This window comes from Neoarius graeffei, chromosome 10 (assembly GCF_027579695.1).
Source record: "Neoarius graeffei isolate fNeoGra1 chromosome 10, fNeoGra1.pri, whole genome shotgun sequence".
In the NCBI taxonomy this organism is placed as follows: Eukaryota; Metazoa; Chordata; class Actinopteri; order Siluriformes; family Ariidae; genus Neoarius; species Neoarius graeffei.
Window position 1 is genome coordinate 63,843,853 of NC_083578.1, and position 19,170 is coordinate 63,863,022.

Sequence of the window (19,170 nt, forward strand, 5' to 3'; positions counted from 1 at the left end):
GTTTCCTCTGGGTGCTCCAGTTTCCCCTACAGTTCAAAGACATGCAGTTAGGTTAATATGGGACGGCCTTGGGCTGAGATGCCCTTGAGCAAGGCACCTAACTCCCAACTGCTCCCTGGGCACTGTTAGCATGGCTGCCCACTGCTTTGGGTATGTACTAGTGCATCTCACAAAATTAGAATACCATGAAAAAGTTCCATTTTTTTCATAATTTAATTCAAAAAGGTAAACTTTCATATATTCTATATTCATTACATGTAAAGTGAAATATTTAAAGCCTTTTTTGTTTTAATTTTGATGATTATGGCTTATAGCTCATGAAAATCAGAAATCCAGTATCTCAAATTATTAGAATATTCCCTAAGATCAATCAAAAAAAGGATTTACAATACAGAAATGTCCAACTTCTGAAAAGTATATTCATTTATACACTCAATACTTGGTTGGGGCTCCTTTACCATGAATTACTGTATGAATGCGGTGTGGCATGGAGGTGATCAGTCTGTGGCACTGCTGAGGTGTTATTGAAGCCCAGGTTGCTTTGATAGTGGCCTTCAGCGTATCTGTATTTTTGGGTCAGGTGTTTCTCATCTTCCTCTTGACAATATCCTATAGATTCTCTATGGGGTTCAGGTCAGGCAAGTTGGCTGGCCAATCAAACACAGTAATATCATGGTCAGCAAACCATTTGGTAGTAGTTTTGGCACTGTGGGTAGGTGCTAAGTCCTGCTGGAAAAGGAAATCAGCATCTTCAAAAAGCTCATCAGCAGATGGAAGCATGAAGTGCTCTAAAATCTCCTGGTAGATGGCTGTGTTGACTTTGGACTTGATAAAATACAGTGGACCAACACCAGCAGATGACATGGCACCCCAAATCATCACAGACTGTGGAAACTTCACACTGGGCTTCAAACACCTTGGATTCTGTGCCTCTCCACTCTTCCTCCAGACTCTAGAACCGTGATTTCCAAATTAAATGCAAAATGTACTTTCATCTGAAAAGAGAACTTTGGACCAATGAGCAACAGTCCATTTCTTTCTTTCCTTAGCCCAGATAAGACACTTCTGACATTGTCTCTGGCTCAGGAGTAGCTTGATATTAGGAATGCGAAAGTTGTATCCCCTTTCTTGAAGATGTCTGTTCGTGATGGGTCTTGATACACTGACACCAGCCTCAGTCCACTCCTTGTGAAGCTCTCCCAACTTTTCTTGACAATCCTCTCAAGACTACGGCCATCCCTGTTGCTTGTGCACCTTTTCCAGCCACCCTTTTCAGCAATGACCTTTTGTGGCTTACCCTCCTTGTGGAGGGCATCAGTGATCATCTTCTGGACAACAGTCAAGTCAGCAGTCTTCCCCATGATTGTGGTTGTATGTACTGAACTAGACCAAGAGATACACTGTGTTCATACTGTTTTACTCAAACTTGAAATGAAAAATTCTAATATTTTGAGATGTTTTTTTGTTTTTGTACTGTATGCCATACTGATTAAAATAGAAAAATGCTTGAAACGTTTTAGTTTATGTATAATGAGTCTATAATATATAACATTTTCACTTTCTTAAATAACTGATGGAAAATATTGAACTTTTTCACAATATTCTAATTTTTTGAGATGCACTAGTATGTATGTATGTGTGTGTGTGTGTTTCAGATGGGCTAAATGCAGAGAGGAATTTCACAAGTGTGTGATGAATAAAGTTGTGCTTTCTTTCTTTGCATGTAACGAGTTTAGGATATATACAGTTTTCACTTAAATAAATGATGGAAAATGTTGAACTTTCCATGATATTCTGATTGATTGAGAGGCACCAGTACAACTCCTTTGGAAAAGAAACCTACTGAGGAACATATTTTTCTAAGAGTGTACATTTGACCCATTTACGACGTGCAACTTGTTTGAAGTCAGTGATGCAATGGAAGATCATAATCAAGGTTATAAAACTGCAGATTATAAAAGTGTATTCACTGAAACTTGGACCCCGTTTACAAGTAGCGGGGTATCTATAAACGGCTGCTTTCGAAAACTCCGTTTTCATGCCTGCGTGTAAATAGTGGAAAACGGAGTTTTCTCCGTGTTGTGGGGAAAACGGAGTTTTAGCATTGTGATCTGACGGTCCCTCCTCCTCGGCTTTCAGATCTCTGGTTGGCTTTCTATTTGTTTGACATGTTTTTGACAGCCTTCCCTGGCTGTTTTTGAGCATTGTGTAAAGGGTTGTTTTACAATCAGGGTACAAAGTTTGTGTCACAGGGGTCCAAAATTCAAATTGATTCAAATTGGTTCTTGTACCAGTTTTTAAGTGAAGGACAAGTTAAAGAACAGATTTCAGGTAATTTTTTGACATGTGTGTATGGGAGTTTTGTGTAATCTGCTATAAGATAAAGAAGAAGTGTAGCTTTAAGCAGGGCTGGGAGAAACAAAAATGAAGTGATTCTCGGAGAGGACTTTTTTTGACAATTCAGAATCCACTACTTCCATAGTGCTTTTAAATATAAGGCTGTAAGCTTTGTGTTACTCTAATATTTATGTCCCAATATCTTGACCACATTTTAGGATGAAAATAATCATTTTAGATATAGGCAAGCTGGAGCCTATCCCAGCTGACTACAGGCGAAAGGCGGGGTACACCCTGGACAAGTCGCCAGGTCATCACAGGGCTGACACGACACAGACACCATTCACATTCACACCTACGGTCAATTTAGAGTCACCAGTTAACCTAACCTGCATGTCTTTGGACTGTGGGGGAAACCGGAGCACCCGGAGGAAACCCACGGGGAGAACATGCAAACTCCGCACAGAAGGGCCCTCACCGGCCCCGGGGCTCGAACCCGGACCTTCTTGCTGTGAGGCGACAGCGCTAACCACTACACCACCGTGCCTCCCCATTTTAGATATGTTATTTTATATTGAAAAATTAGCTGTCTCGGAGAGGACATTTTTTTTGACACAATTACATACTAATTTGATCAAAATAGTCTGAAAACTTACTGGCATTCAACATTAAAACTTAACTCCAATGATATGGAACCAAATATTTGTTTTATGGTATAAAGAATGATTTAAGTGCATCCCTTTTGGAGCTACCTGTGGTCAAAAAAGCACTTTTTCTAAATGACACGAGTAATTTTGCTAAATATGACATATATTGCCATACATTCACCAAAAATAACATTATCACCAATTTTTTTTTTTTTGCATGGTAAATAGAGTTATCACAGGGCTACAATAAACAACCAAGTTTATTTAGTCAAGCCTTTTGATATTGAAGATAATAAGTGTTAAATGTGATTTTTAGCTTGCGTACCCTGATTGTAAAACAACCCTAAACGGAATTATTTTCTCGTACGAGGAGGAGAAGATACCCGTTTTCATAAATACCCGGCTACGTATAAACGAAGTAGGCGATTGGACGATTGTGTGTCAGACGCTGACGTGGCAGAAAAAATAAACCAGTGGAAGCGTCCATCTTGCTCACAGCCCACCCTGTTACCTCATCCATGCCTGATAACTGGATTACTGAGGGAATATAAATCTGTTTATACAGAAGCACTGTAGCTATTTCGGGTTTCTGCTCCAGGAGGGTGAAGTGCAATAGCTCTACACTTGCTGAAGCTGTAGTACCGCTAAGAAATCAGTTCAAGGTAATGCCTGGTTTACTGTTACGATCAGAAGGTAAAGCAAAACATTTACTTGGTAAAGAGAACTGCCTTTAATGTTAGTTGTTAATGTGTAGCATAACGCGAGCGAGCGAGCATTCACCATGTGATTTTTAAGCCATGTTTCCGAGTCGCACAACTGACTTTTTAACTGCTTGAGAAGTTTTTTCTGGTGTTCTAAAAGCGTTTTGGGTGCCGAACAAAACTCTCTCTTTCTGCAACATTTTATTGTAGCGTAGAAAAGAGCATGGGGCGTGTCTCATTGCACACAGTTAGCATGAAGGTCCTAACAAAGAGGGCTGTAATAGAATAGAATGCCTTTATTGTCACTATAAAGGCATTCTATTACATCAACACTAGCATTTTTATACAAATGCATAATAGTTAAACGACTGGAAGTGCTGTTCATGCCAAATGTAGGCAATCTCTGGCCTCCTTTCTGGGGTTTAATAGATAGTGTGCATTTTGTGCTCAACTTTCATCCTGAAAGTTATTTACTAGCTTTATTTAAACCAGGGGTTCTCAACCTTTTTCTACTTTAAAGCCCATCTATTCATACTTGTAACGAGTCGGGGCCCTAATAATAATAATAATAATAATAAAATCCCCAATTATTTTCTCATCTATTCTATTAGAATCTGATAATCTATTGTAAAGTGTATTAATGTGATGCAATGTCACTCCCTGTTACAGATGGGAGCCTAGGAATTAAATAAATGCAATAAAAATCAGCTGTTGTGTGTGGTTTTTTTTTTTTTTTTTAATTGTAGGTATTGTATTTAAAACTGTATGGATTTGCTGGAAGCCAAAATAAAACCATGCATGCAGGGTGTTCTTAATGATCCAAAAGTGGAATCTGGTCGATTAATGCAAGAACTTATTGCCATGTTTGTGTACAACAAACAAGCAAGTTATTTTAAAATCAGGAAGTACACTCAAAAGACTTGGATACAGAAACCACTCAATGGGATGGATCCTTAAGGCCAATTTATGCTGACAACCCAGTCCTCACAGATGGCGTCTGCGAAGCCCCCCCCCCTTCGCAGACGCTCTGCGCGCACCTCCCAAAAATTGTGACCACCGCAGACAGCCTTGTAGACAAGAGGGCTCTGATTGGTCCACTCTACATCTGCTGTACACGCACTTCCGCTTCCCTGCTTTCCCGGTTTGGTTTGTTTTCACGACTGCCGTTTTTAAAAAACACGAGCGAAGATGGAGCAGCACGAAGAGCGGTTGATCGAGGAAGTACGTACATCTATACGACTCCAGTTCTAGTCATTATAAGTAACCGGAGGATAAACACTCCACTAACCACACCCACCAACTACTCCTAGCGACTTCGCGCCCCCTTGGGTTGTGGCGGTGAATAACATCGCGCACGCCTATTAGGGCCTCTGCATGCTGCGACAAGGCTTTTGCAGATAGCTTTTCGCAGACAGTTGTAATTTATCGTTGAGCGGGGAGTCATAGGCGTGCGCGATGTTATTCACCATCACAACACAAGGGGGCGTGAAGTCGCAAAATCACTAGGAGTAGTTGGTGGGTGTGGTTAGTGGAGCGTTTTATCCTCCGGTTACTTATAATGACTAGAACTGGAGTCGTATAGATGTACGTACTTCCTCGATCACCTGCTCTTCGTGCTGCTCCATCTTCGCTCGTGTTTTTAAAAATGGCGGTTGTGAAAACAAAACAAACCGGGAAAGTAGGGAAGCGGAAGTGCGTGCACAGCGGATGTAGAGTGGACCAATCAGAGCCCTCGTCTGCGACGCTGTCTGCGCGGGTCACAATTTTTGGGAGGTGCGCGCAGAGCGTCTGTAGGCCAATTTATGCTGACAACGCTGTCCTCGCAGATGGCATCACAGACAGCGTCTGCGTAGCCCCCCCCCCCCCCCCCCCCACCTTCGCAGACGCTCTGCGCACACCTCCCAAAAATTGTGACCCGCGCAGACAGCGTCGCAGACGAGGGCTCTGATTGGTCCACTCTACATCCGCTGTACACGCACTTCCGCTTCCTTACTTTCCCGGTTTTTGTTTTCACAACCACTATTTTTAAAAACACGAGCGAAGATGGAGCAGCACAAAGAGCGGGTGATCGAGGAAGTGAGGAAATACGTACATCTATACGACTCCAGTTCTAGTCATTATAAGTAACCGGAGGATAACCACACCCACCAACTACTCCTAGCGATTTTGCGACTTCGCGCCCCCTTGCGTTGTGACGGTGAATAACATCACGCACGCCTATGACTCCCCGCTCAACGATAAATTACAACTGTCTGCGAAAAGCTATCTGTGAAAGCCTTGTCGCAAGAGCATGCAGAGGCCTTGTGAAGGGGGGCTACGCAGACGCCATCTGCGAGGACTGCGTTGTCAGCATAAATTGGCCTTGACTCCCCACTCAACGATAAATTACAACTGTCTGCGAAAGCCTTGTCGCAAGAGCATTTTCTGTGTGGAGTTTGCATGTTCTCCCCGTGTCTGCGTGGGTTTCCTCCGGGTGCTCCGGTTTCCCCCACAGTCCAGAGATATGCAGGTTAGGTTAATTGGTGGCTCTAAATTGACCGTAGGTGTAAATGGTTGTTTGGCTCTGTATCAGCCCTGCGATAACCTGGCTACTTGTCCAGGGTGTACCCTGCCTCTCGTCCATAGTCAGCTGGGATAGGCTTCAGCTTGTCTGCGACCCTGTAGAACAGGATAAGCGGCTACAGATGATGGATGGATGGGTTTTTCCTATGAGGTTGGAAAATTTATCCATCTGTTGAGTTCCCTGACATCTCAAACTACCTGGTGCTGCAGACATCATTTTACATGGACAAACAGATGAAAACCTGGAAGCACATGGAGGCGTACGACTTTTTTATATGTGGTTGGGTTAAAAATTTGGGGATCAGGACACAAGATAAATCCTGTGTCTATTTTGCCCAGGTAAGCAGGAATTTCTGGGCTCTTTGTGTGCATCTTTGCAATGGTTGCTAGGATGCTACAAGTTTTGGTATTGGGTATAAACAAACCACAGCTGCTCGATTCTCAATCCTCCCTGCTCTTCTCTTCCAGGTAAATTATTCACAAAGATCCACAGAAACCCCTCTAAAGATTTAGGTATTACAGGTGTTCTATAATGTGTTAGTTTACAATATGGCAACTACAATCAAACGGTAAACAAAAACGCATCTGAGGACTGAAGTGTCTCTTGAACATCAAAACATCATGAAATAATGGAAAATGGTGTGGAAAAGTGATTTGGGAATCCAAACGAAATAAATCTGAGGAATGTACAAACCTTTCATGAAGTGATTGCTGCAAGCTCAAGCATTCTTTGGCTTTGTTCCCTTTGAGGTTCAAGAGCCACCTTTGTCATCATCTTTTGGTAAAATCCTTTGCCCTTTATCACTTCATGGGGAACCCGGAAGAAACTTTTCAGTTTCCCAGTTTTTGTTTGTTTGATTTGAACAGCCCAAAACAATGCAAGTTTGGGGCATTTTAATGACTAGCAAGGCACTCCAGCGATTAGTGCTTTGTGAACAGTGAGCTTAGCTGACTACCATTTCATGTCTTGCATATCTAATGAGGTGGATGTGATGTTGGATGCAACCTAACAATTGTACCCTACTAAAAATTAGCTTCAACTTTGGGGGGGAATCACAGTCCACTAATGGGTTGTGACCCAGTGGTTAAGAAATGCTGATTTTAAAACATGGTGTATGTCAAAAAAAGGATAAGGCATGGATAATGAATCATACTGCAGTTTCTGTAAAGTGAGGGGGAGACTTGACATCATATTTATGATGTACTCCTGTTCTTGGGGAATTCTGCTTATCTCTTCCCTACACCCTGCTGAAGCCCTACGTGACAGGCTAGGCTGTGTAAAGATTACAGGGAGGAATGGGGAAGGGGGCTGTAGATAAATGGCCCAACCAGACCAAAGGGAATAAAAAAATTATTCAGGAGAATGAACAGTCAGTGTGTTTACGTGCACATAGAGAAAATCGAATTTTTGCCGTTGCTCGACTGAAATCGAAGTTCTAAATGCCATGGAAACACCTTAGCTAGGCTGAAATTGAACCGAACTTGATTTCTCGTAATCGAGCTACACGACCTAGATTATGCGATTTTAGCCGAGCTACTTGGCGCATGTAAACCCTATCGAGCTACGTAGTCGAGCTACTTGCTTCAGCACTGCCCCTTCCGGAAGTGACGAGACCACAAGCGGGAAACACAACAGCCTCGGTCGGCATGACAACGAATCATAACAACGGCATCTTTTCTTTTTGTGGCATTGTTTGCACTGTTAAAATTTAGCTCACTTACTGTATCACCAAATACATCTGTATAGCTGTGAATTGTGTACATAAACAAGTCATTGTATGTGTTATATAAAAATAAAATGTATGTCCAACATCTGAAGAATGTCAATAAAAACAAAACAAGTTAACTTTTTGTGTGTTTATTAAGACATAAGTTAAATTGTAAGCAAAAAAAATATTTTTTTGTAAGCAAAAAATGGACTTTAGAAAAATATACAATTGTGCAAAATAAGTTGTCTTACAAAACAGTGGTCTGCGCAGGACAGTTTGTAGCCATACAGTCTGTTAGAGCAAGCCTAACAGCTTGAGCACGGAACTTGTGAACACTGAACTGCCAGTGTTGCCAGATTGGGTGGTTTTAAGTGCATTTTGGCGGATTTGAACATGTTTTGGGCTGGAAAACATCAGCAGTATCTGGCAACACTGCTGATAACTTTGTTTATACTCTTGAATAGCTCTTCATGACGACAACCGGAAGTGTACCAACACAATGGGGCGTGTAGCGCCACCTGTGGCTCGGGTGCACAATGTACCTCACACAATAGCTCGATTTCCTTGTGTGCATGTAGGATTGGATTTCTCTGGCACCCCTGCTGGGACCCTTAGCTCGATTACCGACAGTAGCTCGATTTGGATGTGCATGTAAACGCACTGAGTGTTGTGAATGAGGGCGCCTTAGGCCCTGTCCACACGGCAATGGATTCAGGTGACTCCGATACAATTGCTTATCGTTTAGGCCTGACGTCCACACGGCACCGGCATTTTGGGTGCCCAAAACGCAATCTTTTTGAGAACGGGTTCCAGAGTGGAAAGATCTGGCAATGTTGCCGTTGTGAAGTCGTCTGGATGAGTAGAACGGATTTGTTTACGATGACGTCACAACCACATGACTGTGAGTGCTTCACGCCGGGTAGAAGTGTAACGAATATCAGCAGGAAAAAGCCTTACAGAGCACTAGTGAGAGTGAAACACGAGCTTGGATATTATTATTATTATTTTCAGTGTTAGTTCACAGTAGTAATGCAAGAAGCAGAATAGTGACAGTAATAGTGAAGCAAAAACATGCAATTGTACAAACACTGCAGCTCTACAGCAAAATATTCATTTATGAAATGGTCTGATTCTTAACACCAGTAGTGCCAATGATCTTCTCATTGCGATGCGAGTTGTCAACAAATCCTATAACTTTGGTTCATGAAACGCGCTTACAAAATATTTTCACTGTGGATATTTATTGTGTAATGGTGCAATCCCACCAGCAAAAATAGGGGAAAAAAGGAGCGATCTCACCTCTTCAGATGTTGATTTAAGTCCTACAATACATTCCTTAAAAAGGGCGTAGAGGAGCAAATTAATCCAATTTATTCCGGAACATTAAAGACGCCGCCTTCCGCGTAGAATCATACGTCATCCTCGCCGCCATATTGGAGAGGTCAAAGCGGAGAATAAAGATTAGCTGCGTTTAACTGTACCAACAGGTTTACCGTCCAAACGAGATCATATGGGATTACCTTTCATAGGTGAGAAACAACAAATTAATTCCATCAACATGTATCATTCACTTTATTCCGGACCATTGAAGACGCCGCCTTCCGCGTAGAATCATACGTCATCCTCGCCGCCATTTTGGATAGGTCAAAGCGGAGAATAAAGATTAGCTGCATTTAACTGTACCAACAGGTTTTCTGTCCAAACAAGATCACATGGGATTACCTTTCACAGGTGAGACTGGAAAAATACTTTTCATTGTATTTGGTCATTATAATGTAATTTTACAAACAGATTTTCCTGACTTTGTGGCTAATATGAAGTCTCGCGCATAATAGTTTATGCGCATGCATCGTTACTACTTCTATTGTTCTGGTGTCTCCAAAGGGATCGTCTTACAGCGCCCCTAGAGGTGTGGCATGTGTATTGCATCGTTTTCAGCAAGCGTTGCGTTGCCATATGGACCTGATATTTTACTGATTGTTGCCCATTTGGACGCAATATATTTTTAAATAACATCTCGTTGTCGTGTGGATGTAGCCTTAGATACACGAGTTGCCGAGATGAGATGAACTTTAACCTTTTCAACATGGCGTCGAGCGGTACAAGACACTTGAATGTTAAGCATTGTACGCTACTAAAGTTTTTTTTTTTTTTTTTAAACTAGTACTAGTGGGTAGTTTTTTGTGTCTATGCAATGTTGCGTCATTAACAAGTGTAATATAATACGTTAGAAATCCGTTTCCTTTAAAAATGTGGTGTTATGGTTTGTTTTTACCTATCCAGAGCAGCCGCTATTGCTAACGATAGCTAACTAACTATTGCTAACTTGAATCTGGTCCACCATCTTTAATTTGTCAACAACAAAAGCATGTGAACACAACACACTGGTAAATACCACTTCCCAACTGGAAAATATCATCTTCCCATAGCACATGAATGCAGCATTATTCTCCGCTTTGACCTCTCCAATATGGCGGCGAGGATGACGTATGATTCTACGCGGAAGGCGGCGTCTTTAATGGTTCGGAATAAATTGAATACTACACGTTGATGGATTAATTTGTTTCTCACCTGTGAAAGGTAATCCCATGTGATCTCGTTTGGACGGTAAACCTGTTGGTACAGTTAAAGGCAGCACATGAATCTTTATTCTCCGCTTTGACCTATCCAATATGGCGGCGAGGATGACTTATGATTCTACGCGGAAGGCGGCGTCTTTAATGGTCCGGAATAAATTGGATTAATTTGCTCCTCTACGCCCTTTTTGAGGAATGTATTGTCGGACTTAAATCAACATCTGAAGAGGTGAGATCGCTCCTTTTTTTTTTCCCCTATTTTTGCTGGCGGGATTGCACCATTACACAATAAATATTCACAGTGAAAATATTTTGTAAGCGTGTTTCATGAACCAAGTTATAGGATTTGTTGACAACTTGCATCGCAATGAGAAGATCATTGGCACTACTGGTGTTAAGAATCAGACCATTTCATAAATGAATATTTTGCTGTAGAGCTGCAGTGTTTGTACAATTGCATGTTTTTGCTTCACTATTACTGTCACTATTCTGCTTCTTGCATTACTACTGTGAACTAACACTGAACATAATATCCAAGCTCGTGTTTCACTCTCACTAGTGCTCTGTAAGGCTTTTTCCTGGTGATATTCGTTACACTTCTACCCGGCGTGAAGCACTCAGTCATGTGGTTGTGACGTCATCGTAAACAAATCCGTTCTACTCATCCCGACGACTTCACAACGGCAACGTTGCCAGATCTTTCCACTCTGGAACCCGTTCTCAAAAAGATTGCGTTTTGGGCACCCAAAACGCCAGTGCTGTGTGGACGCCAGGCCTAAACGATAAGCAATTGTATCGGAGTCACCTGAATCCGTTGCCGTGTGGACAGGGCCTTAGATTACTGGCAGCACCGTCTGTTCCACAGTAACGCACTGCAATAATTAAGCTTTCCTGAACAGCGACAGTAATCTACATGCTAATGAACCTCTTCCCCCCCCCCCCCCCCCCCCCCCCCCCCCCCCAGCAGTTTAAAATGACTCAGACACCACTTCTGTCGCTGCCGAAGTTTCACAAAGTCTCTACTGGAAGCCTGGTTGTTAAAGAGGCTTTGAACTTCTGGGGTGGAACTCGAGTTCAAGGCAATGACACAAAGAACTCTGAACCAGTTTATGAACCCGCAACTGGTAAGTGTTTGGCTTTTTACCAAGTGGAGCAAATGATCAAAAATGCAGGACCATTTGCGTAATGTAGAGTTTTGTGCAACTCATTTGTCACTGATTTAACTAGAGTTGCCCTGCAGATTATGGGCCATGTGTTTTAAAAAAAAAAAAAAATCATTCTAGCCAAAGATGATCTCCTTAAATATTTAAACACTGGAAAGTCTGTGTGAGAGTTAAACAATACTTTGTTGTCTCCAGGCCGTGTGCTGTGTGATTTGATTCCTTGTGGGGAGGAGGAAATTGATCAGGCCATAAAGAGTGCACACACTGCTTACTTAAAATGGAGTAAACTCTCAGGTTTGGAGAGAGCTCGGATCCTGCTGGAGGCTGCACGGATTATTAGGGTAAAGACACTTTTTATAATGTGTTTCATAACGAAAACAGATTCCAGAGGTCATAATCTTATCTGGACGTGTAGTTAAGCTACTAGGTGCGTGTGCATGTGCCTGCCAGTCATTTCGTAAGAGGGGTGGTGCAGTGCTGAGCACTGTTGCCTCACAGCAAGAAGGTTCCAGATTCAAACCTCATGGCTGATTTGGGGGGGAACCTTTCTGTGTGGAGTTTGCAGGTTTTCCTCATGTCTGTGTAGGTTTCCTCCATGTGCTCTGGTGTTAAAATTCAAGATCTGTCATTTATTTTCCGTACGGCAAAATGAAATACTGTTCCTCCTAGCCTAAAGAATGTACATAAATTATGGAAAGGGCTGATTGCAAATAAGTACAAAACACACAAGTTAAAAAAAAAATTCACTCACTTTAACTGCAATTTTTGTTGAGGTAGTTCTTTTTATATATAGGGTGCATGGCATGGTGTGTAAGAATTGCACTAGTGGAGTATAAGTGCACTGTTTGTTTCTTCCCATAATTCAGACATGCAGATTAGGTAAAATACCCAGCCACTGGGGTTGCACAAGCCAGTGCATACTTGGTGCTGGTCCCAAGCCCAGATAGATTGGGGTCTTGTGTCAGGAAGGGCATCCATTGTAAAAAAAAAAACTATGCCAAATCAAATGTGGATCATGATCCTCTGTGGTGACCCTAATGGGGAGCAGCAGAGAGAAGACGTATGTCATAAGAAATATTTGTAGTGTTAAAGGGTCTATGCAAAAAAGTGATATTAATCATATAATTACAGTATGTGGAACATGGCAGCTTTGGTGGCAGATCATCCAATATTTGGTGAATGAAAGTAATGGAACGGTAACCATTTATTATTTTTCTATCCACGTTTACTGGATAGGAGCAATTGTGTGCTCTGATTGGCTACTCTACTACTAGGATATCAGCTTGTATACTGTGCGAGGATGTGATTCTTCCGGATTTTTCCGGAATTCTGGATTTTCAGGCATAAAAATGCGACCCTCGTGAATCATGCAAGTGTTTTGGGGGGGGGTAGGACCACATTATCCATAGGCAACTCCAATGAGCCACGCATGCGCATAATAACCTACCCTAGGTTAAGCGGTACCAATAATAATAATTAAAAAAAAAAGCCCATTATGCATAACACGAGAGTAACCTTTATGTGACCCGAGTCTTGAAGACTTGAACAAAGTTAGCTAGCTAGCTGGCGTCGTTAGCATTACGGTTAGCTCGGCCAGGAAGCACCGGACAACAGGCTGGAGATGGATCGGGGTTTTTGTGAGCATCGTTATCACCTACTATAGGAATGCTGCCCACCGGAGGCCACTCAAGTTTTGGATGAGGGTAGAGCCTGAGGGTTTGCTAAAGCAGTGTGAGGAAAGAGTGAAGGTGCGATGCTGGGGCAAAAGGAGGCGGCGCAGGGCGCTGAGGGTCGCCGGACGGAGTTCCGTGCTTGGCTGCTTCCAGCCCTCAGGACACTCGGGGGCTGTGTGCTGCTCCAGGCGGCCCTGTGCCTCGCCAGACCCAGCGGGATAATCAGCACCAACAGCCATAACCACCCGAGTGTCAACGTTTACATGAGTGAAGATGAGGTGAAGAAACTTGTGTGTGTGTGTGGTTCCTCTCTGTCCATGTTGGCTGTGTGTGTGTGCGCTAAAGCAGCCTGGATGTAGAAACACATTACACTGTTAGCTTGCAAACTAATTTAATACTTTACATAAGTACACACGAGTGAAGTTAGGAATTAATCAGTTTGTTAATTCATCAACAGTTTTGTTTTCCAGGTAGTAGTTTTAAAGTGTGTCCCAGTTTGAATTCACTGGAAATTGTAGTTAGTTAGTAACACATCTATAAACAAGCGCTACTACGCATGCGTATGAAACAGGCCGAATCCCAAACGGCTCCTGGTTGGAGACGGAGTGCACTACTGTAGAAGCCTTTTTATACTTTCTATAGGGTGGTTTTGGAGAGAGCTGGGAGGCATTTGGGATTCAGCCGCAGCTAGCTGCTCTTTTGTTAATAATAATAACTAACTGAATCCCAAATGCCCCCCAGCTCTCTCCAAAACCGCCCTATAGAAAGTGTAAAAAGCCTTCTATAATAGTGTACTCCATCTCCAACCAGGAGCCGTTTGGGATTTGGCCTGTTCATAATCATGATGATAATTATTTTATTATTATTATTATTATTATTATTATTATTAGACTGCACAGTGATGTAGTGGTTAGCACTGTTGCCTCACAGCAAGAAGGTCCTGGGTTCGAGCCGCGTGGCCGGCAAGGGCCTTTCTGTGTGGAGTTAAACTGTTCACCTTGAATTCCATTTGGCCATTAATGGGGTGCTGAGTCATTATAACATCTCCTGGGTAAAGTTCTCTGAAACTGTCTGTTTTATACCACACTGCTGCCGTGTCGCATTATGGGTCTATATATTTTCCTGCTTTTTTGTCCTTGGCCAATCACATCCCTGACTATGAGTAGAGGGGGGGAAAAAAACAAAATGGTGGCATGCATCAAGTTGGAGATCACTTTATCTAGTATTTTAACAGACAGAAATGGCTAAAAGAATACCCCCCCACCCCCCAAAAAAAACACCCCTCCTGTTCCACGTTCCAGCCCAGTCAGTAGCAGTAGTGCACTTTTTTTTAAGTTAGTTTGCCAGCAGAAAAAAAAACCCTAAAGAAGAAAATGGCAGTCTGTGTTACTGAACCAACGAGGGTGAAATAAACTCTACCCCAAAAATGCAACAAAAAAAAGCAACAAAATATGGACTAAAAGTATTTGATGATTAGAACACCCCCCGAATCATCATAGCAATTTGTGAGAAATGCTATAGTCATTTCGCAGGTTTGTTTACATTCTAGGTGGAAATGATTGTCAGACGTTTTGTATAAAGTTGTTATTGAATTTGCAAAAAATAAAAATGCCCAGTTTCTCAAAATCCAATGACTGGCTATAATGAATTATTCCACAAAATTGAGTCGTACATGAGCTGATGGCCAACGAGGCGCATAACGCCGAGTTGGCTATAAGCCATGTACGTTGAGTTTTTTGAGTGGAATAACTTTCACTGGGTTTTGAGAAACGAAGGCTATGCACCTCGTCAGCTATCAGCTTGTGTACGAATTGATTTTGTGGAATAACTGTTAAATATTCAGTTGCATATTCCTTGCTTGCAGTAATTTCACCGGCATCACCAGACTTCTGTTTTTTTTTTTTGTTTGTTTTTTTTTTTTTTTAAATTTGGTGACGCTTTTCCAGGCAGGCTTGTACTTCAGCTTCTTTCAGTTGTTTTGTTTTGGAGGGTTTCTCCCTTCAGTCTCCTCTTCAGGTGGTGGGTGGTCTGCCACTAAAAGTGCCATGTTCTAAGTTGTTCAACACCTCTACAGTAGATGTAAATATCAAGACATGAAAGCTGAAATTCTGATCCCTTGTCTCCTTCATATTTTGATCTCGAACCCAAATGACTTCATTGTATAGCAAAATTGGCTTTGTTCCAGTAACTTTTGGAGGGGACTCTCTATTTTACAGGCTAAATGCAGATCTGCAAGGATGATTTTAAACTTCACATCTCCAACAGCTGACCTGTGCAGGTGCAAATGTTCATGTATTTAGATCCGAAGCAGCTTGCTTAAAACAACATTCAAATGCTGTGTTTAACTAAAACAAGTAGTATTTGGCCAGCAGTCATTCGGCCCAGAACTGGGGAAGGTATGAAATTGATGTACTGATGTCCCTGCTCTGCCTTTAGTAATGGTGAACTTAACATTTGAGTTATTGCCAGTTGAATTGTCCTAAGGTTCTACCAGCATATTCAATCACTCCATGTGGCTGGTGATTCAGTAAGGTGCAATGTTGATAGACTATGCAAGGAATCCCACTGGCCTTGCATATCTAATCTGCTTCATTGTAAACGTTATTCCATGTTACCTTTAACAGGAGCGCAGAGATCAAATTGCTGTCCTGGAAGTGATCAATAATGGAAAAAGCATCACTGAAGCTAAGGTGGACATTGATGTGGCCTGGCAGTGTATTGAGTACTATGCTGGAATTGCTCCCACACTAGCAGGTATTTTGGGCTGTAAACTGCTAAACCACTAATGCATTCCTTTTATAGCAGGGTATTCAGAACATGTCTCCTAGACTAAAATTTTAAAAATGTATGAAAATTTTATAGTTGGGTGATAAATTTGTGTGTCAGGCCAGCACATTCAACTTCCCGGAGGCTCTTTTGCATACACTCGTAGAGAGCCCCTGGGTGTATGTGTGGGAATTGGAGCATGGAACTATCCTTTCCAGATTGCTGCATGGAAATCAGCCCCGGCACTAGCATGTGGTATGTGAGACGTTAGTCTAGACTACTGCAGTACATCAATTTCATGTTTGTTCTAGGTTATAAGACTCACATTTGTTGAACAAAATAAATGGTTTACTTTCTCTTGTGTTCTCTCTTGCACAGGTAATGCCATGGTGTTTAAGCCATCTCCCATGACTCCAGTGACAGCAGTCATTTTGGCAGAGATCTATAAAGAAGCTGGTGTGCCTGATGGGCTGTTTAATGTGGTGCAGGGAGCAGCGGAGACTGGATCACTGCTGTGCCACCATCCTATGGTAGCCAAAGTGTCCTTCACTGGTAGCGTGCCTACTGGCAAGAAGGTAACAACACTAGGTTTTGTTTATGGAAAATATTTTAGTTGTCTGTTTTGGTCTGCCTCTGCAGTAATTAAGGAGATGATCATATGGTGGAGTAATTATTAATCCTTAAACTCCTGCTTAGTATACAAAGCATGTGACTGTGTAGCCGCCTTCTTATTGTAGTAAATTTGTACAATTGGAGAGTGGGGGGAGAAAAGGAACACCATGTGAAGTTTGGGCACCCCAATACATTTGAGTTCTCAGCTAACTTTTACCAAGGTTCCAGACCTTAATTAGCTTATTGAGCTGTGGCTTGTTCAAATTCTTCATTAGGAAAGGTCAGATGATGCAGATTTCAAAGCTGTATAAATTCTCTGACTCTTCAAACTTGTCCCAAAAATCAACAGCCATGGGCTCCTCTAAGCAACTCCCTCGCATTCTGAATAATAAAATGATTGATGCTCACAAAGCAGGAGAAGGCTACAAGAATGTAGCAAAGTGTTTTCAGGTAGCTGTTTCCTCAGATTGTAAGGTTATTAAGAAATGGCAGTTAACAGAAACAGTGGCGATCAAGGTGAAGTCTGGAAAATGAAGAAAGGCAAATAAAAACCCCTGTTTGACTGCAAAAGACCTTCAGAAAGATTTCGCAGACCCTGGAGTAGAGGTGCACTGTTCTACCATGCAGTGACACCTGAACAAATATGACCTTCATGGGAGAGTCATCAGAAGAAAACCTTTCCTGTGTCCTAGCCACAAAATTCAGCATCTGAAGTTTGCAAATCAACAGTTAAATAAGCCTGATGCATTTTGGAAACAAGTCCTGTGGACTGATGAAATCAAAATAGAACTTTTTGGCCACAATGTGCAAAGGTATGTTTGGAGAAAAGGGTGCCAAATTCCAGGAAAAGAACACCTCTCCAACTCTGAAGCATGGGTGTGGATCAATCATGCTTTGGGGTTGCGTTGCAGCCAGTGGCACAGGGCATATTTCATTGGTCGAGGGAAGCATGGATTCGAATAAATACCAGCAAGTTCTGGAAGTAAACATCACACCATCTGTGCAAAAGTTGAAGTTAAAAAGAGGATGGCTCCTACAATAAGACGATGATCCAAAACACACCTCAAAATCTACAATGGAATACCTCAAGAGGCACAAGCTGAAGGTTTTGCCCTGGCCCTCAGTCCCCTGACCTATACATCATTTGTAAATCTGTGGATAGATCTCAAAAGAGCAGTGCATGCAAGGCAGCCCAAGAAACTTGTAGAACTGGAAGCCTTTTGCAAGGACGAATGTGTGAAAATCCCCCAGGTAAGAATTGAAAGATTATTAGCTGGCTACAAAAAGTGTGATGCTTGCCAAAGGGGGTGTTACAACGTATTAACCATGCAGGGTGCCCAAACTTTTGCTTCGGGCCCTTTTTTTTTTTTTTTTGTCATTTTGAAAATGTAAAAGATGAGGGTTTTTTGCTTAAAATATAAAGGGAAGGAGTCACCTTTAACTTTATGCCTTTTGGAGATCATTTCATCTTCAACTTGCTTAACTGTTCACAGTAACAGCAATTTTGACTGGGGTGCCCAAACTTTTGCATACCACTGTATGCACTGTCTGTGCAAAACCAAATGACAACTTGCTTTTAAATAAGCAAAGAGCTTTTGTCTGGATAATTACAGCAGTGACTTATTTCAGCAGGCAATTTTTTTTTTTTTTTTTTTTTTTTTTAAACCCTAACTGGCACAGTGAGTAGCTTCTCATTTCTTTAACAACCATGTCAGACGATGTATCCTGGGGTTGTGGAAAGATGTTGCTGTGTTTCAGTAGGGTCAAATTGGCCTGCATCAAGCAAACAAAACAACTAAGGAGATTGCTGAAATTACTGGAATTGGGTTAAGAACTGTTCAAAGCATTATTTAAAAATGGGAAGGATGGTAGTGAACCATCAGCATTGGGGGAAGATAGTCTTGACTGAACATGATCGGAACTCACGTAAACACTTGAAGTCAAATTGTGTTTAAAAATTGATAGAACTCGTAACAATGTTTAATATTAAAAAATAAGAGCATTTCCTCGTGTACAATGTGACCAGTACTCATGGGGGGGGCTTGTTGGTGAGCCTAATCGGAAGAAAAGGCTTCAATTTGCTAGGGAGCATGAAGTGGTGCACCCATCATGCAGACTGGCCACTGTACCAGCTTCTGGAGGCAATGTTATGGTCTGGGGTTGCTTCAGTTGCTCAGGTCCAGGCTCAGCAATGTTGTGTGGCAAGAAAAATATAAGCTGTCTGCTGACTATCTGATTGTACTGACTGACCAGGGTATCCAGTCAATGGACTTGGGGGTGTTTCCTCCCCCCTTGCCTGATGGTACAGGCATAAAACTAGGGCTCAGATTGTGAAAGACTCCTCATGTTCCCTGAGCCAATCATTTTAGCACATCAGTTAGCCACCAGAGTCCTGACCTTTTCCCCATTTGGGGGAAAAATTGG

General features: G+C 42.0%; 1 protein-coding gene across 4 annotated transcripts in view; it reads left to right on the top strand.

Moving 5' to 3' along the window:
* aldh9a1a.1 (aldehyde dehydrogenase 9 family, member A1a, tandem duplicate 1) overlaps nt 1-19,170 on the top strand; it is a 32,772-nt gene that overhangs the window by 5,816 nt on the left and 7,786 nt on the right. The window contains exons 1-6 of one of the 4 annotated variants that reach the window (XM_060932082.1): nt 3,467-3,646; nt 11,497-11,656; nt 11,891-12,036; nt 15,993-16,122; nt 16,255-16,389; nt 16,513-16,709. In XM_060932082.1, coding sequence (XP_060788065.1) covers nt 11,506-11,656; nt 11,891-12,036; nt 15,993-16,122; nt 16,255-16,389; nt 16,513-16,709 — 759 coding nt within the window. In that variant the 5' untranslated portion in view covers nt 3,467-3,646; nt 11,497-11,505. Of the gene's footprint in view, nt 1-3,466; nt 3,647-11,496; nt 11,657-11,890; nt 12,037-15,992; nt 16,123-16,254; nt 16,390-16,512; nt 16,710-19,170 lie in introns of those variants that run through there. The other 3 variants (XM_060932083.1, XM_060932084.1, XM_060932085.1) reach the window with 3 other exon arrangements.